At 44.3% G+C, this 22,614-nt stretch overlaps 5 protein-coding genes across 6 annotated transcripts; 2 read left to right on the plus strand and 3 right to left on the minus strand.

Moving 5' to 3' along the window:
• The first annotated feature begins 208 nt into the window (after positions 1–208).
• On the plus strand, positions 209–1,920 carry LOC130527924 (CDGSH iron-sulfur domain-containing protein 3, mitochondrial-like). The gene is made up of 3 exons (XM_057036776.1): positions 209–465; positions 1,297–1,413; positions 1,524–1,920. The coding sequence occupies exons 1-3, from the start codon at positions 373–375 to the stop codon at positions 1,713–1,715; spliced, it is 402 nt and encodes a 133-aa protein (XP_056892756.1). The 5' UTR covers positions 209–372; the 3' UTR covers positions 1,716–1,920.
• Positions 1,921–3,029: 1,109 nt separating this feature from the next.
• On the minus strand, positions 3,030–8,566 carry LOC130527905 (polycomb complex protein BMI-1-like). The gene is made up of 9 exons (XM_057036751.1): positions 8,213–8,566; positions 7,503–7,630; positions 6,694–6,790; positions 6,557–6,612; positions 6,347–6,476; positions 6,160–6,199; positions 5,974–6,072; positions 5,022–5,102; positions 3,030–4,172 (listed from the first exon to the last, which is right to left on the minus strand). Exons 2-9 carry the CDS (start codon positions 7,618–7,620, stop codon positions 3,792–3,794), a joined length of 1,002 nt encoding a protein of 333 aa, XP_056892731.1. The 5' UTR covers positions 7,621–7,630; positions 8,213–8,566; the 3' UTR covers positions 3,030–3,791.
• A 722-nt stretch (positions 8,567–9,288) lies between these two features.
• On the plus strand, positions 9,289–15,268 carry LOC130527895 (phosphatidylinositol 5-phosphate 4-kinase type-2 beta). Of its 2 annotated transcripts, none has more exons than XM_057036738.1 (10): positions 9,289–9,956; positions 11,557–11,654; positions 12,013–12,109; positions 12,216–12,368; positions 12,502–12,648; positions 12,875–12,913; positions 13,180–13,293; positions 13,687–13,948; positions 14,033–14,136; positions 14,224–15,268. In XM_057036738.1, the coding sequence occupies exons 1-10, from the start codon at positions 9,813–9,815 to the stop codon at positions 14,302–14,304; spliced, it is 1,239 nt and encodes a 412-aa protein (XP_056892718.1). In that variant the 5' UTR covers positions 9,289–9,812; the 3' UTR covers positions 14,305–15,268. The 2 variants fall into 2 exon arrangements, with proteins under 2 accessions (XP_056892718.1, XP_056892717.1); XM_057036737.1 differs by lacking the exon at positions 9,289–9,956 and adding an exon at positions 10,001–10,788.
• Positions 15,269–15,575: 307 nt separating this feature from the next.
• Positions 15,576–17,660, minus strand: psmb3 (proteasome 20S subunit beta 3). Its single transcript, XM_057036767.1, has 6 exons — positions 17,505–17,660; positions 16,620–16,804; positions 16,369–16,476; positions 16,063–16,240; positions 15,820–15,914; positions 15,576–15,742 (listed from the first exon to the last, which is right to left on the minus strand). The coding sequence occupies exons 1-6, from the start codon at positions 17,505–17,507 to the stop codon at positions 15,694–15,696; spliced, it is 618 nt and encodes a 205-aa protein (XP_056892747.1). The 5' UTR covers positions 17,508–17,660; the 3' UTR covers positions 15,576–15,693.
• Positions 17,661–18,029: 369 nt separating this feature from the next.
• On the minus strand, positions 18,030–21,328 carry cwc25 (CWC25 spliceosome associated protein homolog). The gene is given in 10 exon segments (XM_057036744.1): positions 18,030–18,501; positions 18,588–18,755; positions 19,103–19,235; positions 19,238–19,268; positions 19,388–19,451; positions 19,853–19,995; positions 20,093–20,162; positions 20,236–20,472; positions 20,556–20,728; positions 21,172–21,328. Coding segments are annotated over 10 exon segments (1,149 nt in total). The 5' UTR covers positions 21,190–21,328; the 3' UTR covers positions 18,030–18,389.
• Between the last annotated feature and the right edge of the window lie 1,286 nt (positions 21,329–22,614).

The following is a 22,614-nucleotide window of genomic DNA, read 5'->3' on the forward strand; positions in this document are numbered from 1 at the left end:
AGGATTTAAAAGATAATTAGTACCGCATTCGCACGTTTCACTTATTTTTTAGCTGCAGTTAGAACTAAAGTACAATCTGTAGGTGGAACTACTTTAGCAATTATTAATCAATGACTCACTATAAAGCCTATCGTCTCTTGCATGGCGCGTGCTACTTTTGCTTTGTTTTACGTCACCACAAGCCCCGCGTGCCTGTGAATGTGGGCGTGGCTTCGTGCACGTGTTGTATACATTCGTGAACCAATGACGTGACCGTCCTGCGGCCGGAGCCATTTTAACTTCCAGACACGGTCCAGATCGAAGCTGGTAGTCGTCGCCCCCCTGCTGAGTGTTTGGCTGGAGCATATTTACGACGGAATCCCCGAGGAGACCATGAATCCCGGCAGTTTAGCGGTCGCCGCGTGGAGAGGCTGTGCGCAGACCTTCGGACGACCCCGGCTCCTGCTGCCTGCTTCCACTCTCAAGGTGGGTCATGAGGCAGCGTTATAATGTTTAAGCGCAGTGTTGTTGCTATGTAATACGGTGTGAGTAAGAGGCACGGGTTGGAGGTGAGAGAGGGTTGGATATGGCTTGGTCATGTTTACTCCTTTCTTCCATCAGTGTAGAGCTGGCACACCCTGTAGGTTTACCTCTGACCTTCATATATTCAGGAACAACTGCGGCTCTGTCCGTTTTCCGCAGTGCAATGTATTGAAATTAAATATTTGAATTGTTAACTTCGTCACAAGCTCTTGTAGAATCACTAAATGAAGATGTTTGACTTGAGCGCTGCAACAAAAGTACCTTTATTGCTCTCTATAGGAAGGCTGCGGTCGCGACAGCCAACGGCTGTGTTCGAAAGTTTACCCTATTCCCTATATAGTGCACTACCTAGGCTCCCTATTTAGTGGACTCTGTGTCCCATAATGCATTGTGAACGGTGCATGCTCCCTAATCCAGTTCCGCTCCCTGTACACTTAATAGGGATAGAGGGTGGAATTCCAAACAGAGCTGCTGTATCTTTTACAGCACGTCTTTTTCAGAGCAAATCAAGGAATCAGGAAGCTGTTAGACCCAGTATTGATCCTCTCGGGACAGATTGGTGTCTGTTAAGCTTAGACTTTGGTTGACAGTCGTGAATTAGGTTCTTGCTCTCTGTTGTTGACGTCCTCCACTTCCTAATTTACGTTTTCAGGACCCTCCTGCTTGTATGTTTTGAATACGTTTGCCTGACTGTGACCTCTGTGAGCCAAAGTATCAAATGCAGGTCTATTGTCTGTTCATACACGTGTACTGAGTCATTGATGTTTCCCTCAGGTTCAGACGTGCCTGCAGTCCAGCGAGCGTGTCCCTGCTGCCCGGTTGCCCTATAGAGTCAAAGTGTCTAGTGAGAAGCGCTACGCCTGGTGTGCATGTGGACACAGTCAAAAACAGGTGGGGCTTAAGGAAACAGTTGGTCACGTGCCTGCTCGCTACCTTCTGTTTACACTGCCTGGTTGCTTCTGTGATAAGGTATGATATGAATATACATCTTTCTTTTTCAGCCTTTCTGCGACGGGGCCCACAAGACCAAAGCTCCAAGCATCGCCCCTCTGCGCTTCACCCCTGAAAAGAGCAAAGCGGTCATGCTGTGTGCGTGCAAGGAAACCAAAAACCCGCCGTACTGCGACGGCTCGCACTTTAAGGTCATTTTCCAGGATATAAAGAAATCAGTTAAAGGCATTTTTAAATCCTGAGCGTCCTGTCTGTCGAGGAAAATCAGCTAAGGATAAAAATGTCTGCTGTTTCCATATTATCTGATATCTCCAGCACTTATTGAATCTGACATTTAGTGCCTTTGTTATGGGTGTGATTTTATATTATGGCATAACCTTTTTGTGGGGGGGGGGGATATTGTCTCCATCATCATGACTACCTCAATAAAAAATATTCCTGTTCAAACAGCTTGTAGAATCTACTTTAAAAGTGTCTTCTTGTAAACAATGTTTATACCAAACTCCTGAGAATGTGGCACATAATGGATGTAAATATACATGTACAGCAAGATGTAAAAAGGTTAAAGTTTGATTTGTCAGCTGAGTTTTGATTATATAAATTGCACAAATGCATCTTTTCCTGTGCCGGGCGTCATGTTTTCAGTGTGGAGGCACTTGAAGTCCACGGGGTCTAGTTTCAAAGACAACAGATATATAATACGAAGCTTTATATCATCCAACTTAGCTTACTGGGCATTAGCCTATAGCATAGCCATATGTCCTGAAATGGTATCCTGGTTAGAAAACCCAACCAGTATGGATTTATGACTTCAAACATGAGTTTTTCTGGGCTTTTTTTTCCTTCTGCGGTTTTCCAGAATGCTCAGGGGGGTGGTCGCCACTCTCTGTGAGGTAAATTATGGGATGGAGTATGACGAGCAGGTGCGCTGAGACCTGCTCCATCTGAAGACCAGATCTGTCTGTGACCTGCTTTGAAAAGATCCAAGACAGTTTACCTTCTTTTACCACTTATACCTGCACGATTGGATCATCTTTTTTTGTCTTAATAAATCTCAAACTTGGATCTTTTTTTGGTCTCATTTATTTGATATTAAACCGTTGGAAATTTGTTCATTATTTATGCTGAAATAAATAAAAAAATCGTTGAGCACCCCTTAAAACGGCGTAATATTAGTGTGTGCCTTTAGGTTTATACAGATTAAAAAAGTATAAACACAAAGCGACCAATTATGATCTGGTCATTGGTGATAACTCTTCGAAAATAAAGAAATAAGGGGAAAAGACTGTCGACCACAACATTCCAGGATACACACCTTTTCAAATAAAAGGTAATTATAAATGGAACATATTTTGTGTTGTGTTTAAATTCAACATACAAATAGGCAAAATTCCTTAAAAATCCTCCATTTGGAGGGTTACCAGGCTCACAGCACGCACAGAGCTGCTGACATTCCTCATTTAACCGATTCAAGATGCGTTTCGAACAGATACCTGTGCAAAAACCTTCGTTTTCATCCCGTGAGCACAAGAAGAACACAGCACAGGATACTGGGATCAGAAAAAACTAACAAGTAAACATTTTATTGACCTAAAACATGCACATATGGCTGATTTCAGAATGAAAAAAGTCAGTTTTTGATGAATTGAGAGGGAATGTTGAAACAGAACAACAGACGCGACCGAACTCTCGGATCCCTTTTTTTTTTTTTTTTGCCCCCCCTCGAGTTGCTCGACTGCAGACCGAGTGAAGGTGGTCCGCTGGTGGACGCGGAGGCGAGCTGGACAGAACAAAGTGCATGAGCAGATCAACGGCGATGTACCTGTGTTTACCTAATGAATGGCTGCAACACTGAACACATACAGCAGTTATGAACGCGACTGTTGAAAGGCGACGATTCGTCCGTTTTTCTTTATCTCCGACTCCGTGCGTATTCTGCGTTTCCGCTCCCTCTCAGGTCGTCCGGAGCCGTTTGCTGACGGAGCTCTTGAAATGGAACAGAGCCACTGCGTATACGATACAAAACGATTACGATATCTCATATAAAAGATAAGTTTATACATATGTATGCGCACATGCTCACGTCGGATACATAGTTTACAGTTTGTGTTTGTGCACTAGTCTAACACATCGAGGCGTGCTCACGCGCGCACACACAAACGCTCTCAAGTGTCTATTTGGCTGCACCTGTCAGTCGTTCTCGCTGAAATATGATGACAGTAAACTGCCAGAGGACTTGAACGTCTCTTCAGTCTGTGGGAAAAAAAGAGAAGGGAGCCGATCCAGGACTGTCCTCCCCGCCGCCCCGTACCTACGCGTTAGGTCTTTGGGGGCACGCCGCTTTTTTCGGCGCCCCTCGCCTCTTCCTTGCTCGCCGCGGAGCTCGTGCCGTTGACAGTCACTTTCCGGGGGCCGGAGCCCAGTTTGGACGTCAGAGTGTGTCGCTGAGTGTTGTTTGGCACGGTGGTACCGTTGGAGCTTTGGATGGCGGGAGAGAGGTCCTGGGACGTGGGGTTGGACTGTGAGGGGGCCCGGGGTGGTGGGACAGCAGCAGGACTGTGGACTTTGTCACTGTGGGAGTCGCTCTCGGACGCCGGGCTGGTGTTGATGCTGTCCGAGTGGCCCTGAGCGGCCGACTGCGACGGTCTCCTGCGCTTCCGGGTGGGTTTGACCAGATACTGTAGTGGAATGGGACCAGTCTAAAAAAGAAACAGGATTTTATTTTAAAAATTAAAAAAATTGCACAGCAAGTAAACATTTGAACCACTGAGGATAATCTCAATGCAGTAAAATGTCACTGCCGGTGTGTACACGCCAGAAAAAACTGCAAGGAACAATTAAGTTAGTCAAGCGGGACCTGAAATCTAAAATGTAAAATATGGGTAAATGTGTATGTGTGTAAATACGGGAGGTGCTTGGATACAAAAGCAAACCGCTATTTGAATCCCAACACCAACCTCTAGTCTTCCATTAAGAGGCTGTAACCTACAGATAGCTTCCACAAACTTGGCCCACATATATGGCTATTTGCCCCCCCCACACACACACACAAACACAAACACACACACTGGGAATCTTGTGGCTTGTGAGCTCGGGGGCCTCCATGAGTTGGATCTACACCAAAACATTTGACTGAATTAGCATCTGGGGAATTTGTCTGGGTGGTCAAATAACATCCAAACGTCGTCCTGACGATACTGCACGGTCGAGCACAGCAGCAGCACAGAGGTGGTATAATGTGATAATGTGGAGGAGACACACAATTTAGCTGTTTTGGGGCGAGAGACCGGGTACACGTTGGACAAGTGGCCAGCTCGTCCCAGGACTAACATGTAGAAACAACCATTCACCCCTAGGGACAGTTTAGAGCCCCCAGAGTTGCATGTCTTTCCACCTGGGGACCTTGATGCTGTGAGGAGACACCATAAAGTTTATTTCTGAAGTGGACCTCACAAAGACATTCCAGAATGTCTCCACCGCATCCCAGATCATCATTTCAATGCAAAATAACCCCCCAAAAACACTTCAGGATGAGGGTGTTCACTTACTCTTCTCCATTCGTAGAAGTAGGCGATGTCCATTAGCGTGTAGTAGTCCTTTAAAGGCTCGTCTCCATACAAAACCTCCACCTGAAAGACATCAGGACACCGTGACCAACAGAAAAGCAGCACTTAATCATTTACAGGATGCTTGTGTAACATAAAGCACTGGTCAAAGATGGCTAAAAAAAGCATCCTAAAAATACTGTTTATTTATTTTTAAGCGCTTGTGCTGGTGGGTGGCGACTGGGTATGTATCCTTTAGAGTTAAGGAACGCTCACTGTCAGAATCCAACAACATTAATGCATGGCGTGATGCGGTTCATGGCACGTTTCTCCATTAGCTGAGCTGCTATCCTGTAGCTCCCACACAGGATCAGGTTTCCACGGCGACGTCACATCGTCCAAAAAAGCCGTATCAGGTTGCTGCCAGACTAAACATCTACATAAGCCAAATATATAGACCCGAGCCCCTGTACCGAGTTGGCACAGATGGCGAAGAATCGGCGCCGCTATTTATTTTCCATTGTGGTTCCGGTCGGGGGAATCCAGGCAGAATCGTTCAACCTGGTCGGCACCAATCATTTCTAAAAGAGGCACTTCCTGTCTGCATCCTTGGATATATGACACAGTTCTGTATCACAGAGGATCCCTTAAAAGGAACTCTGGCCCCCCTCACTGTCGTGAATGCAGGATCACCCACACTGAATGGAATCTGAGCATATTTAAGGGGATTAGCAACACCTGTTCTTTCCCCCCATCCACCAATCACGCCGTCTTCTCACCTTGACACACTGGCAGCAGCTATAACTGATTCTTCAGGGGGATTTACGAGAAAAGGAGGAAGCTTTAGGAAAGAACCGCATCACTTTACAAAGTTCTAACCAGGAACGCGATGCTCGGTTTGCTCTACTACGCGAGGCCGTCGTTTGAGCCCGAGCAGCAGGGAACGTCCACGTACCCGGTAGTTGTTGGGGATATCCATCTTGCTACGGAGGAACTTTGCTAAGTGCATGACAGACATGGCAGCCGGGCACTGCAGGAACCGTTTCCCGTTGGACTAAAGGGGGAAAAAGAAGACAGGTGAGGCCGAACCCAGAATACGGATGTAAACGCCAAGCTTGTAGGGCTTTAAGGCAGGCGTTACCTTGTCTCCTTCCACATCGGAGTGCTGCCTCTCATTACCCCTGCAGATTAACATGAAATCAGAGAGATGATCAATGACAAGGCTACACGCCCGGAGCGACGGCGTTCAGGGTCAACAGGTCGTTTCGTACATTTGCACACGCCTCTGCCAGCATCACAATCCATTTAAGAAAATAGCCACGACTCACTTGCTCCTCTCATAGAACTGTATGGACAGACTGATGATTTCGTCCTCCGCGATGTTAAACGTCTCCACCACTTCGCCCGGTTCCAGCTCCCGGTTCTCCGCGTAGAAGTCCCTCCTCCGTTTCATCTCATCTGTGAGACACACAGAGGAAGACGCGCGGTTAAAAATAGCTTCCTCAGCGTTTCCTCCGGCCCGAACGAGCCCGCCTTACCTTTGAATAACCCCGGGACCAGCTTATAAACGATGTCTTGAAGAGTTTTGTCCGCTCTAGAATTTAAAAAAATAAAGACTTCGATGAGCCCAGCACGCTTTGGGAAAAAGTGTCTGACGTAATAAGTAAGAACCGACCTGATGCTGAGCTGTGGACACGTCTTGTGGACCTGGACGTCACATCGAGGGCAGAACTTATTGGTCTCAAGGAAGGCAACAATGCAGGTTTTACAAACTGGACACAGACAAAACACATCTGGGCATTAGGAGAATATCATATTCTTGTAATATCTTGTTTCCGATTATATTAGTGGATGATTATTGTTGACTTTTTTGATACTGCATGTCAATGCGCAGACGTTGTGGCGCTGCGTGGGACCTTAACGGGGAAAAAACTGCATCAACTGTTGCACTGGACTTGTTTAAGTTAATTATCAGCTCTACCTGCAAGGAGAAAACTGATTTTTTTATTCTAATTAGTTTTAAGTCATGATATGTCATGATAAAAATAAACACTCGTGGATTATTATGTTCAAAGGGGGAAAATGTACAGAATTGTGGGTGTGTCAACCCATTTAAACTGCTAGTTCAACCAATATCAACAGGGCTTCTTGCTTTTAGGGTGAATTATTTCAGCCAAATACAACAGTGAAAATGCTAAACCACAGTAATGGTTCCCTGAAAACGCCGCGGCGCCAGATATAGCATCACAGCTTCCTTTGACGTCATTTTAACCGAATAAAAGACCATTATCATGGGCAACGACACATCATGAGCATCTGCATCAACCGCTGCACACTCAAGGCACTGGGGATGGCGAACAGGAGGCATCCCCATAATAAATGACCCCTGCAACCAAATCTAAACATTTACACGAGTATGAAGATGAGGGTCACGTCATCCCCTGGTTTGTACACAAACCGTGCATGCACGAAAGGGTTACTTACAGGAATGCAAGCACTCCACGATGGTGGTCGCGTCAATTAAGTAACCAGCGCACAGCGGACATGTGAGGTTTGGATTCAGGTCCGTGATTTTAATCCGGCTGGGCTGCATGTTATCCATCTGGACAGGTCTGCGAAGGAAGCGGCACAAGAGGTCATGGTTATGGAGACTGGGACTAGTCATTATTTTCCCCGTGTGGTCAATTACTGGCTGGCTCCTTCAGACAATATGTGCAGCTCGTCCTTGGGACAGCAACAAAAGGGAGACGGTGGCCCAAACAAAAAGCCAATAAGATGCTGCGGCGTTAAATATGGTGTAGAGCGCCGGAGTCGTGCAACTACACGCAGCCTGCGTGGTGGTCCACACACAGCTGCCGACCATTGAATCGCCTCTGTGTGGCCTCAGATTGTGCATCAGCTCTCGGCTCCGACCAACAAAGAGGCTTCGCGTTTAAGCCGGAGCTCCGCCGCCCGCCGGGCCGCCGCGACCAAACACACCCAGAGGAGAAGAGCCCCAGCACGGGGGGCTGCTGGAGAACCACAGAAAACCCACAGTGGTACACAAAGCAGCCATCTTAAATTCACTGACAGGGCTGTATCAGGAGCCGAACAAGAGAGACTCAAAATGTGACACCGTGCACTTTGTGTGCGCCTCCGCAAAGAGCGCGGCCAGCGTGCACGATAAAGAGCGATCGCGGACGATTGGTGCCTACCTGATCAGACATCAAAGTTGCCTTCTCCTCCAAACACTGGTCCAGGTAAATTATTTGGATTTGGGCAGAATTTGCAGCAGCGCCAGAAAATGGCTTTTTTTTTTCAGCCCCGTCAGAGGACTGCCCATTTTGGATCACGTGATATTATTTTGTCGCCTCGTTCTCGGGGCATACGGGGTATCCGCCGCAGGCCGCGACCACCGCGTGCGTGCGTGCGCGCTCACCCGCCTCCGCGGCCCCGCACTCGCCCTTTGGCTTCCATTTCTCGGGGATTTATTCATTGATTCGAGGGCGAAGACGCGCACGGCGCGCCCTCCGCCTCGCTGCGGCCAGAAGTGCGTTTGCGCCGCGCCGCAGACGCGTCGCAGGCCGCGCAGCAGGCCTCAGGACCCGGGGGCCCCGAGCACCGACAGTGCGCTCAGGCGGGCGCACGGCTTCGATACCATTTCATAGAATCAAATGATTCAAGACACAAAGTTTATCGGTGATGATTGAAGGAAGTGTTTATTTCTAACGGCTAAATGCTATTGATAAAGAACCAAATGCACTTGTATGTGGAACGGCTGGATAATAGTGAAATTGTTTCATTGTTTTATTTTGGAATGCTTTTTTAAAAAAATCATACATTTAATAAGAAAATGTGGAGCGGGGAGGACACATCGTATATAGTTCAGATGGAAATGGTGGGAAGATACCAGGAAGCATTGAGCCGCAGCCGTATTTATTGTAGAGGACCGCTATATTTTTTGTAAATGTAAAAATGATATTTTACCCCAGCAAAACGAAATAGATGCGTCACACACATTTTAAATCTTATTTAAATCTTAATTTTAAATCATATGTTGACTGTAAAACTCTAAAAGTTAGGATAAGATAAACACGACTGGTTGTGACTACCCCTTTAACCTATCAATTTTATAATACAATTTATAATTTGAATGCGTTCGGTTTCAAATCTTCGCCTGATGAAAGTTTTACCCCAACAATAAAGCGTTGACTGGGAGAAAAATCCAGAGTTTCAGCAATCTGCTGCTCCTTTGTTGACGTATTAGGTCATTTAGAGAAGGAAACCCCTGCAGGTCCGCCCGCGGCCTCCGGGCGGCGCTGTTGGCCACTATGAGCGCCGCACAGACGCCATCTTGAGGAGACTCCGAACGCTGTTTGCTGGCGGCGATGGACAACAATCTCAGCCGTTCCGTGACGTGATTCCTAAAGTAAAACTGTGCCACCTCACCGCTGGGTTACAAGGGGTCACACTGGCCGAGGGGAACTGCCCGGAGACACTTTACCAGTTGTTTGCGTTTTCCAAAGAGAGGGAGTGACTCTAAGCTGATGGCCGGTTAGCTGCTCTCTGGACTCCGGCCTGCTCGGTAGGAGGAAGGGTGGTGACGGCACAAAATGCTCCAGCGCTGACTCCCATTAAGACGCTCTTTCTCTCTCTCTGAGAACCGCAACAAGCTGGACGACGAGATGCACTTTTAGACGTTTTTTTTTTTTTTTTTTTAAAAAAAACACTCTTGGGTTCCGGATTATTCATTTGAGTGCAAAGGCTCTTTGCGGGACTGTCTTCTTGCGTACCATCAATTCCCAGCCCGGGGACATGTCATCCAACTGCACCGGAGCAGCGCCTGTCAGCGCTAGCAAAACCAAGACGAAAAAGAAGCATTTTATAGGACAGAAAGTCAAATTGTTTCGTGCAAGTGAACCGATTCTCAGCGTTTTAATGTGGGGTGTCAACCATACAGTAAGTAAACCTTAAAAGCGCGTTGGTGGCGGTTTGTTTATACCGCGTTAGCATGCTAGCTTGTTAGCCAGGTGCTCATCTGTCAACACAGGTTCGACGCATGCTGCCGCTGGAGCCGTGAAGCACTTTTATCAACAGTTGCCAGGTTTTAGCACTATGTGCTATTAGCTGACTCTCGGGTGAACTACATTGTTCTTTTTTGCAGTTTCGCCGCCTTCGGAAGTCAGCCATCGCTTTCTGAATTGTGCGTTTTGCAGAGATGTTTTGAATGCAAAGCGCGCGGATATTATTTCGAAGTGTACACTCGTGCACTAATGGAGTTTTCAGCACGTAACACGGATTGTTTTGTGTTCTGGAGCGAAATCGTGAGCAGCCGATGTCGTGCAGGGCGATGCATGGAGTGGGAGGGGTGTGACAGCCGGCCAGCAGGTTGCACAGATTCTTCATCTCTCCTGCAGCTTTCCTTTTGTTTAAAGAAACCGGTGGCTCGCCCTATTCGCCAAAACAGCTCTGCCTCTCTGACTTGATTTACCACATCGCACGATTTAGCTATAAATAGAGGATGAAAATAGATCGCTTTTGGCGGAGGCGGCGGTTGGCAATGAAAAGCACGGCGAAGGGCAGATTCTGACAGCGGTGATTGATGGAGCGTGTTTGCAGCAGCAGCTTGATCCTGCTAAATGTGCAGAGCACCTATCGAGGCTCCCGGCAAACTCAAAAGTCCTGGAGCGAACAGAGGGGGGAACTTCTGAATGGAGACCCTTGCCTGCAAGATGGGGCGAAGCACGCTCACAGTCCCGCTGGTAACGGGCCCACTTTTCATTTATGCAAGGTAAAAGTGTGTGACTGACTCATCAGCGGGGGGGCTTGAGCCAGAAATGGTGAATGAGGCGGTGTCGAGGAGCACAAGTGTTCATTTGATGATACAGAAGATGAAAAGCATAGAATCAAGAGAGGCAGTGGTGATGTGATCAACTCATTGGGTGATCTTTGGCAGCCTGTGTGTGTGTGTGTGTGTGTGTGTGTGTGTGTGTGTGTGTGTGTGTGTGTGTGTGTGTGGGTAGTGCGCACTGGCCTGCTGATTTAAAGTGTGGGCAGGAAGCTGAATTAAGTCATGAAACAGACTTCTGATCAAAGTTCCCTTTTCCACTTGCATATCGAGAGTGATGTCGTACTGTTGATTTGATTCCTTTTTAAGTTTTAAAGTTATTTTTTATATAAAACCAACTGTGTGATGTTTCACAACGGACTAGTTGTGAAAATGAAGGGCAAGGAGCACATACTTCCTCCATGTTGTCACCTTCCTCTTTTTGTTGTTCCTTAAAAGCAGTTGGACTCGACGTTCTCCCCTGGAGCAGCGGAACCTCGCTGAGCTTTTCCCCAGTTTCCGCCCCCGTGTAGCCGTTTAGTTGCTCGTGTTTGGGAGGTTTTGGTGTCCAATTTGTAATCGGGAGCATCTGGTTGTGTGCGAATATTGTGTTATGATGATCGCCGTCAATGGGGTTAAAACTAGTGACCGTTGCATGTCGATCCGATCAAAGTATAGATTAAAATTTTTCAGATTTTGAGTTGCTGAAATGAGCGTCTCTTCTCCCCACAGGTTAATGAGCTAAGTAACGTGCCTGTACCCGTAATGCTGATGCCAGATGACTTTAAAGCCTACAGTAAGATCAAAGTGGACAACCACCTATTTAACAAGTAGGTACATCATGATCCGAAGACACAAACTCAGACGCAACAAGTTCAGAGACATTAAGGGTCTCTGACAGATTAACAGCCACCGGAGTGAATTTCAAGGCACAAAATGAACGAATACCTCACAAGTTTATTTGCTTTATTAACGATAGGAACGAATGGATTGTGATATTGTCTTAATACCCAGAGTATCTGTCACCTGTGGCTTTATTCAGGATTAAAATGATTTGTTTCTTTAATGGTTCTGAAGCTTTTATTCCTAAGCCTTTCTTTGTAGTCCCTATGAATTTAGGACAACAAATGCGCCTCTTCCTCATTCTCTCCTGTTTGAGGCCTGACTCACTCGTGTCTTTGTTGCCAGAGAAAACCTGCCGAGTCGCTTTAAGTTCAAAGAGTACTGTCCCATGGTGTTCCGGAACCTGAGGGAGCGCTTCTGCATCGATGACCAGGACTATCAGGTGGACGCGAACCCATCGATTTATAACGGGGCAACGGTTTTGCTCTAAGTTTGACCCCCGGCGGTCTCGGTCTTCTCTTGCTGACTGAGATTGTACCTGTCTGCAGAACTCTCTGACCAGGAGCGCTCCGCTCAACAGCGACTCTCAGGGTCGCTTCGGCAACCGCTTCCTTACCACCTACGACCACCGCTTCGTAATCAAAACCGTGTCCAGCGAAGACATAGCTGAGATGCACAACATACTAAAGAAATATCATCAGGTGGGAGCAACTGCGAGGAAACCCAGAAGCTAGCAACGCTGTCGTGGTTGCGTCCACTTTAATCAGCCTGCACGTTCCTTTCTTCCATTCTTCCTGCTCACTTTGTCCGCTCTCCTCCCCGGATTATCCGTAGTTTATTGTGGAGTGCCATGGCAACACACTGCTCCCACAGTTCCTGGGCATGTACAGGCTAACGGTGGACGGGATGGAGACGTACATGGTGGTGACCCGGAATGTATTTAGCCATCGCCTCACCGTACATCGCAAATACGACTTAAAGGTAACACCATGGTTTTTTTGGGGTTTTTTTAAGACAATTTGGAATTTTGAAGTCTGTGTTTGTGCATATTATTGCTGCAGATTCTTTTTCATTAGAGTTGGTGATGTATTCCGGGGAAACGGCGATGTCAGAATCGGGTTACTGAGAGTTTAAAAGATGCTGTCTGGGTTGAAGTGACTCTCTCCTGATTTCTTCTATTTTTACTCTGACGCTTCTTCGTTTCCAGGGTTCGACGGTCTCCAGGGAAGCCAGCGACAAGGAAAAGGTGTGTTTTATTTCACTGCTGTGACAGCTGCTGCTGTGAGAGGACCAAAATAAATGACCTTAGCTCACAACAGAGGGAAAACCTGCCAGACATTTGAAGGAACCTTGAAGACATGCACAGATGTTTGCTCCAGTTTGACAGCTTGAAATTATATAAGTTAACATCTGTGACTTACTATTAGCAGTAATGGTAAATTAATAATAATAATGGTGGGTTTAAACACAGAAAACCAACATTTTACTGACATATTCTGTTTTTTTTTTTAGGCTAAAGATCTCCCAACTTTTAAAGACAATGATTTCCTGAACGAAGGTCACAAGTTACAGATCGGAGATGACAACAAGAAGTACTTTTTGGAAAAGCTAAAGCGAGACGTAGAGGTGAGATTTGAGCTGATCGAACATGTCCGTAGGTCTGTGTTCTTCAAATGTGACACCAGAGACCTAAATATCGTTGTTTTGTGCGATGATACTACAGTTAAGCACGACAGTTCTGCGGGTTTCTCATACATGTTTCACCACATGTGGTGTTTTGTGTGATTTATGCCATTAGAACATTTATCCAGGTTTAAGGTTTCCTCCCCAAGCAGTTGGAATTGAATGAGAATTTTTATGTTGTGATAAAATGTGGGTAGATGTTGGGCTCCTCATCAGCAGCACACGGTGGGAGCAGGTTAGTGTGTGTGTGTGTGGGGGGGCACTGCTGTTTATTATTGAAGGATTCATTCATTAAGGAGAAACGTGCACAAACGCAGCCTCGCCGTGTGGTTTCAGTTTTTGGCCACGCTGAAGATCATGGATTACAGTCTGCTGGTGGGCATCCATGATGTGGACCGGGCCGAACAGGAGGAGATGGACGTGGAGGGCGTGGGGGAGGAGGACGAGTACGAGAACGACGGGATGGGCGGAGGCGTGTTGACCGGTTCCTTCGGCACCCCTCCCGACAGCCCCGGAAACCCTCTGAACTGCGGAGGATTCTTCGGACCCGGGGAGTTCGACTCTTCCGTGGACGTTTACGCAATCAAGAGCCACGACGGTGAGGAGTCCCTCGCCCCGCGTCCGTCTCAGCCACGGGCTTCTGCCGTTTCTAACGGGGCTAAACGTGCTGTGTTTGCACCAGGTGCTGTGAAGAAGGAGGTTTACTTCATGGCCATCATCGACATCCTCACACATTATGATGCTAAGAAAAAAGCTGCACACGCTGCCAAAACTGTGAAACATGGGGTAAGTTCTCAACACACACCACCGCCGCATCTTCCTCGCATCGTACCGGGTTTACGTCCTGTTCACCACCTGTTGTCGCTTCCTCAGGCGGGAGCGGAGATCTCGACGGTAAACCCAGAGCAGTACTCCAAGCGATTTTACGAGTTCATGTCCAACATCTTATCATAGACTCACCCCTCAGTCCAGCCCGTTGCTTTCATAAGGCACTTATTTCTCACACACACACACACCCCCTTCCCCCCGCTACCACAGCCCCAGTATAGGTCAGTAACCTCTCTGCCGCTCTACTCCTTATTACAATGGTGTCCTCCCTCAGCCAGCACCGGTCTGGTTGGGAGGACACGCCGAGCCTGTTACAAACACACAATCACCAGTGCCAGGATGGTCCTGATGGCTGCCTCCTCTCCTCTATCGTCGTCCATAGTTACTGCTCACGCCAGCAAACAATCTGTCTCACTTAATGCCTTCAAGGAGTGCGTCGGCTTCAATGGTTAACAGTCCTTTAGTCACTTCAGTTACTGTTCATGTTGTTCTTATGTTTTTATTTTAAAGAAAACCTCCACACAAGCAGGTCCGATTGCATGACAAACCTATCTACAGTCACCATCCAGCTTTTTTCTCAGTAACAGCAGATTAAAAAATAAAAAGCACTGTTGACAAATTGGGATGAAGCGAGAAACAGGGGAATATGTAATGGTGTATTACAGAAAATGAATGCAATATATTTAAAAAAAAAAAAAATGCATGGCTGACATGTATATGAGATTGCACCAGTAGGCTGAAACATCCAACCACTGAACCTGAGTGTTATGCCTAAAAAAGCAAAAAGCAAAAAAAAAAAATTGGTGTTTGAACGTTATGTTGCCATTCTTGTTTTGCATATTTCTGGAGAAAAAAATTTACAGTGAACTTGGTGGAGGTCGGTCAGAGGATAAAAGATTTGCATTTAAAAAAAGGGGGGGGGCATCAGAACACGCATTTTATTACCATGAGGATCATTTTTATATCTTGTTTACATTAATGTAGCATTTTGTGTTTGTATACAGTATTGTTTTGTTACCAACAAACATTAGATAAAAAAAAAATGTTACTTGAAATTAATTCATTGCATATTAAAGGGAGTTTTATCTTTTGTGTCGTTTGTGATTTCCCCATTTACTTCCTATAAAGCTTCAGCCACGAATAGATGGTCTAAAAGGGTTTATTCCTTCCACTGGTTAAATATACATTTATGTGCGTCATTATTGATGGTTACTGGAACCTAATTAGTCAAGCATCTGCTGTGAATCTTCTCTAAGGCCTCAGTTTATTATAGGACAACTTTATATATATATACGGTAATTGCTTAACAGACATCTTGAGCCTGTCTGCCCCCTTCAGGACACTGACGGTACTTCTAGTTAATGGACCCAATTTATCCTGTAAAACCAACACTCAGCTTCACTGTTTGAACAGTTGTTCATTTATTTAACAATACAAATAAGAAAAAAGGACATTGAATTGTGTATCATGTGTATTGACAACATCTGTCGGCGATGTGTTGGAGGGGCAGCAGCTCTAATCCATCCTCGCTTTCAAAGTCCGTGTTGTGATCTTGTCTTTTTCGCTGCCAGAAGAAAGAGTAAAAAGGTCAGGCGATCCTGTCCTTCCACTCAAACACAATCCACGCACCGGTGTACTTACATGACATGGACCACCACTCCCATGCCAGACACGGCGTCTCTATCGACTGCATTCAGCATTGCCTGAGAGATGGTTTCAAACAAATCCTCCGGTTCCTGTTGGCAACAGTCCCAGGTTACACATTTCACTGCAGGGCTAACTGACTGTTGGACGGCGAGTGCGTTTTTCTTCTCTACATTCATAAAAATGCACGCCGTTGCTCCTCATCTTGCCATTTCCAAGGGTTGGACGTGTAAAACTTACCATATCTGGTTCCCACAAAGATTCACACATGCCGTACATCTGCTCTGAACAGGTGCCACTCACGACGAAATCTTCTGTCTCCATGGGGCAGCCAATCAAATCTAAAGAGCAGATGAACGGCTCGAAGGTTTTGGGATCTAATCCTGCAATTACAGGCTCGATGTAGTACGGTCCAAACCTAATGATGGAACAAATAGCTTGTCATTAAACAACTAGTGACAACTTTCACCAGTTAAAGTTAAGAATTGTAAAAGATGCTGGTCTTTAATACACTAAAAAAGGTCTTAATGTTACTTAATCACTCACCTCCTTTCATACAACAGGTTGGACACCATGCTCATAAAGGTCTTGGGCTTGATCTGGCGCCCCTCCTTCAGTTCATACAGGTTCAGTCTAAATTTAAGCCTCTGGGATCTACACAGAAAACATATAGTTATCCTGCAGCCAACCAACCGATGAGCTACGCAACTGTCCACAAGCCCGGTCACGCAGTGACGTCAAGAGCAGTTTTCTTGTCAATGTGACAAAGAGAAAGACACAGAGGTTCAAACACGCACACTGTCTGAACGTCGGTGGCCAGTCCAGCCAGTCCGATGTACAGCCGATCCCCCATCGGGAAAATCTTCTGGAAGTCTGTGGTGACCATCTGAGCCTGGATGCCGAATCTCCTGTCGGCCGCTATGGCCACACAGTTCTTCCCCCTCATGGCCATCACGGCCCCTCCGTTATAGGACATAATAGACTGCAAGAGTTAAGAGAGATAATAGAATTCAGCCACTGTAGATGACAATAAATGCACTTTCATTAAATTCATTCAACATTTTAAGTAATTTTATTGCATAAAACTGGCCTGAAAAGGTATATTACGGAGTATAACGTAAACACAGCAAACGTGTTTGTTAGAAATTACAGTATGATATGATTCTAGTTTAATAGAAGAGTTTAGGTTAAGGGTAGAGAAATAAGAATAAAAACATATGAAACAAGAGTCAATATGCGTTTAATGCCCTGCATTTCAACTACTTAGCCGCATACAAAAATATATGGCGGACACTTTAAATAAACGGGAAACTTAAAGTAAACCCTCGATAAATATTTGTAATAACTGAAATTCCAAATTAATATTGTTTCGCTGTTTGTGACAGCCGGCCCACTACTGTATAACACAGCTAGCTTGGATTAGCTATTCAGATAGACGAATTCTACCGGCTAATACTGTGTTGATGCAGATTAATTTGTAAGACTTTAGTGTATTTGCTTTGAATCTACGTATGAATAACTTAATTTAACTGTACAATCGATTTCACCAGAATAACAACCAACAAGTGAGCGGACTACGATAGCAACATTAGCTTCGTCATCCTCCTGGGTATGAATGTTACATTGTTTCTAATTCGGGCAAGACAATCGGTCACATTTGACATAATGTGGCATGTACTTACCATGTTGAAGCTGTTATTTTGTATTTTCTAATTGCTGGAAATCGTGAAATCGTATTGACAATGAATGGATGCTAGCACCCTGCAGTGACTACACGATTTAGAAACACAAGAATCAGAGCAACTGCTAACTGCTAACGTCATCTGTTATGGGAAATCTTATTGGCTGAACTACGCCGCGCTGAAGATCCGCTGCTGTCATTGGACGAGAAAGAAACGCTGTCACTCGTCAATGGATAGTTTGTGTGAAGTGTGTTAAAGCGAAAGTTAAAGTTAGTAGTTTGCCTGGTCTGCATTTCTGCTATCGATAAAGTGTTTACCCTAAAAAAGATTTTTACCAATAAATACTGGGGGGTGTAACTTGTGTAAATATAGTTCTTTGGGAGATATTTTAGTATAAATACCAAGGATGTGCTTCGGCTTGTAGTTCTTTAATTCTACTGATAATAAGGATATGGATATTCATATTTGTATTTTGAGAAGCATTTGAGTGAAATCGTGTTGTGTCAGGAAGGCAATCGAATAAAATTAGAGGGCTGGAAAAAAGTTTTATTCCAGTTGCTAGTCACAAATATCCACAAAAATCTCAGGATAAAAGATGCTCTTATAATGTAAAAGCTAAAACTATACACTGTACAAAGTTTTAATCAAAATATCAAGAGTGAACCAGCCACTTCTGAATATAAATGACAAGTAAATATCCATTGTGAAATTTGAAAAGTTACAATGGGGACATCACTTCATATGTAAAGTGACTGCACGTTTCATTTTTAATGTACATAACTGTGACCATGTAAAAGGATAAACGGAACAGTACACCTGCTTCAGTATATCAAAGAAAGGAAGTGGCTGGCTTGTTCTTGTCATTTTGAAGCAAAGAATGCCCTTTCATCTTTTCATAAAATTGTCGAGGGAGGCCGGCGTCCTCTGAATGGAGTGAATATTTCTCTTCACTCTGTCCTCCAAGGAGGAGCTCTCAGCACTCTCCAGCTTCATGTTACTGTAACAGGCAACATGGAAGGTTACAAGAGCTACAATTTACCTGTATACCACACAAAATCTTGTGAACATGGCTGAGAAACTTACTGAATGAAACCAGCATGGCGGTCGTATTTGGCATTTTTCTCCCGTTGCTTTTCCTGCTCATCTTGCCTCTTGTACCTCTTCACATTGTTCTCCCTGTCCTCCTCCCTCTGCTTGGCTTGATCCATCATCTCCTTCCGTTTCAGCTCCATCTCTTCAGATGAAAGCTTTCTACATTGGAAAGAATAGCACACAATAATAGTGTGAAATCCTGGACGAGGAGGGGTTTGACAACGCTCTGAAAAAGTTACTAATGGAAAAGCCAGATTTCATGACTGGAGTTGGACATATAACCCGTTTATCTACATAAATATCCCAGAAAGTAACGTAAAAGTAAAGCAAAAAAGTTTGTGTTTGACCCAGGAAAACCAGATCATGTACAGAAACTTGTATGTATTCAAATTAAAATAAGATGAGATGTCTTTATTCAATCCAACGTGAGGTGAATTCTCATTGTTATAGCAGTAGAAAGTGTTAGTCTCAGGAAAACGCCTGGAAGGAGCCACCTGAACTCTTACTTGGACGTGTGATTTCTCTGTTTTTGATAGCGTTGTTTGGGTGGGCTGACAGATCGGCGATTCCTGTCATCCCGGTGGTTTCTGTGAGGTGATCGCGAGCGGCTCCTCTCACGGCGCCGTGCAAGGTTGGCGGAGCTGAAGCCTCAAAATGACTTCCAGCGGGGAACTAACGGGAGATTTAACATTCAGATCTTCAATAGGTTCACCTCCAGTGGGGGATGACGACATTAAACGTGGTTGGTCTTATTTTTAGGGGTCTAAATAAAAGCAGTGATTGGCCATTACCTGCAGGCCATATCCTGGAACATGGCGTGAATGAGATTTCTTGACTGGGGCTTCATCCGGTGACCTGAAACACAGTTTTAAAGTGACTGTTAGATTCCATCCTATTCATTTTCAAACATATCTGAATCCCATCCCAGCTTCCTCTGGCTGAGAGGTGGTTTAAACCCTTGATCACTACATTGTCCATGTATGAAGCTCGATGAGAGATTCATTAACTGCTATTTTCTTCTATTGTACTGAAGATAAATCTGCATATATGATGCACGCCTACATCTGTTTCTCTCCTCTTTATGCCAGGCTCTGGGTTACTGTGAGCACCTACACTCTTACAGACGCTGAGTCAATCATGGAAGTTGATCTGGCTTCAAAAATTTGGTTTTGCATTTAAAAAAAAATGGAAAAGGGAAAGAAAATGTCCAATTTTTAAGGTCGGAGGGGGTCTCCTTAGAATTCTAGGTTGCATACCTGTACTTTTTGTTGTCTTCTTCATCTGAATCTGAACTCCTCCTCTTGTGTTTCTTATCTTTTTTACTCCTTTCTCCTTTCCTTTCCTTCTTGTCCTTTTTCTTCTTCTTTTTCTTGTCTTTTTTGTCAAGATTTTGACGTAACTGAAAGAAAGACATGTTTTACAATTACGGAAAATACAGAGAAACAATAACCCAGTAAGTAGTTTTAACAAGGCTTTCAACGTTTTTCAGAATTTACCATTTCCTTGATTTTTCTCATTTTCACTGGGTTTGTTAGGACTTCTCTCTTTTTTTCTTCTTCACGTTTCCTACAAAAGAAACAAGCTTATAATTCAAGTACATCATTAGGAGAAATAACATGCTTATGGGGGACTAACTAACCTAATTGCAAACAGGGGGTCTTCCCGGATCTTGGCAGCCAGGTCAAGGGTGGAAGCTTGAGTAGTGGGATTGAAGATGGACCCTGGCAGGAGACCAGTCTCATTTGAAGGGCCACTTTCAGGCTCCTCATATTGATCAGTGATCTGTTTATCAATTGGACGTCCCAGAAGATACTCATCTCTTGACACGTGGCCAGCTGGGCCCTGGTACATCCAGTCCAGACGGTCATCCCTCTTTCTGTCGCCATTTAAAAAGAAATTGGTTTTACAAAGGACTCGTTTTTTACACATTCACTGAAGCGATGCTGTTGGAGAACTAACTTGATGGCGCCCGTTTCCTCCGCAAATCTCGTCATTTCTTCTCTGTTTCGCTCATCTTTCAGTTCTTTCTGGAGCTCTTCAATTTTCTTCCTTTCAGCTTCGTGTTTCTGCTCGGCTTTCCAAACCCGCTCAATGTTTTTCATAGTCTGGGGATGCCAGCTCTTTTTGAGATTCTGTTAAAAACAACCTACTGTTAGAGATGACCATATCCACGTTTAAAGCCTAGTTTCAGTTGATTTTTTTTTTAAATAAACACATAAATATAGGCAAATATAGCTAAACTATAGCAAATATAGCTAAACTCCAAAGACAGATCTATCAATCATAAATCATAGTTTTCACGTTAAAAGGCACCTTTCACATCCATGTTGATACCTTTCAGCTTCCTACTGTACCGTAAACCTGGTTACGCAAACCAGAACCTTAACTTGTATGTTTATCGTAACATTTGATTTCTGAAATAATAAATATACTGTTTGAAATTATAATCAATAAATTAATAATATATTGTCTGAAATCGCACGCTGATATCGAGATAAAACGCTGTTTACGACGAACGTTTTGTCCGAGTTCGTCGTAAAAAAGATCGGGAAATAAGAACATGTTTTATACTCACCAGATCTCCGCCCCCCATTTTGAAACTGTTTTGGGATCACGAAAATAGTAATGAACAAATAAGACTTCAGTTAATAAAAGTTTAAATGCGAGGCTATGCAAAGGCTACCAAACACCCAAGCCTTGATGAAACAACGAGCGACTTGAATGACGTATTTCCGGTTTTGAGAACGAGCCGTTTGAGGTGCTTTATCGCCACCTACCGTCTTGGAGTATAAACGAAGTTACGCAAGTAAATAACTGAAATACGGAGGAAGGGGATAAAACAACGATTAATTATTCAATATTTATATTATCCCTTCCCAATAGATGCTGCATCTGCAAGGGGGAAACCCACTAGCAACAATTTAGAGCATTACACTAATCCATTCGTGTGGGGACAGAGACATATTAATATTTAATATTTGGCCTCAAATGAAAAAGTTTGCTTAAGGGCGATTCCGCCAAAAAAAAGACATTTCCGTCCCCAGCATATTATTCTTTATTACAATGCATAAACACAGGTAAAAATAATTTTTTTAAAAACTATTTTTAAACGGAAGAAAATCCTTCCAAAATCAATGTCACTCATTGCTGTGACCCAAAAAGATACCCCCCTTGGAACATTCCATCAGTAATATGTTCTGCAGGAAGTGACATCATTTGGGTCTTCTGCAAGTCATGGGAAGACCAAAAATAACTTATGTAATTTGTTTTTCCTTAAAATTGGTCTCAAAAGTAAAATATTCAGTTAAATCTTAAGACTTAGAAGCTACTAGCACAGATACTAAGCGGATAGATTTCACACAATTGATAATTTTATGCGAAAACTCATTACTGTTATGCTCATTGCTGGTACTCAAAAAAAGAGCAACAGCACTGAGTTGGTGGTAACAGCAATGAGTAGGCTAGTGCCCTCTGTTGCCCTTTTATATTAATTAAAATAATACAATGAACAACTACAAGGAATAACTCAAGTTGCTGCATGTCATCGGAGATCAGGGACCACTGAGCGTTGCTGAAAAGCAGCGGCGGTTTCGAGCCAGGCGTGACGCTGATCCAGAGAGAAGGGAAAAATATTTAGTCAAGGGAAAGAAGAAGTTAATGCATAGATCCATGAACACAATATCTTAACTTTTTGTCTGTGTCCATTTGATCTTTTTCAGATGTAAAGAACCAGTACTGTGCATCCGTTAATGAAATGATCAATTTTGTATATGATCAACTCTTAATCTTACCAGTGCTAGCAACAGTGTATTTTAATATGATGTTCTTGCTCAGTAGTGCAGTGGGTTCGACACAATAAATTGATCACACACACTCACATAACACACTCACATGTTCGTTCATTCCTGTAACCGATTTTCATTCCTGCCTCCAAATGTTGTTTCTTCAAAAATAAAGAAACTAAACTGTATTTTCACATTTATGTTGGTTCCTACAGTTGTCTGATTGCTTAATGAAA

This window comes from Takifugu flavidus, chromosome 6 (genome assembly GCF_003711565.1).
Source record: "Takifugu flavidus isolate HTHZ2018 chromosome 6, ASM371156v2, whole genome shotgun sequence".
NCBI lineage: Eukaryota > Metazoa > Chordata > Actinopteri > Tetraodontiformes > Tetraodontidae > Takifugu > Takifugu flavidus.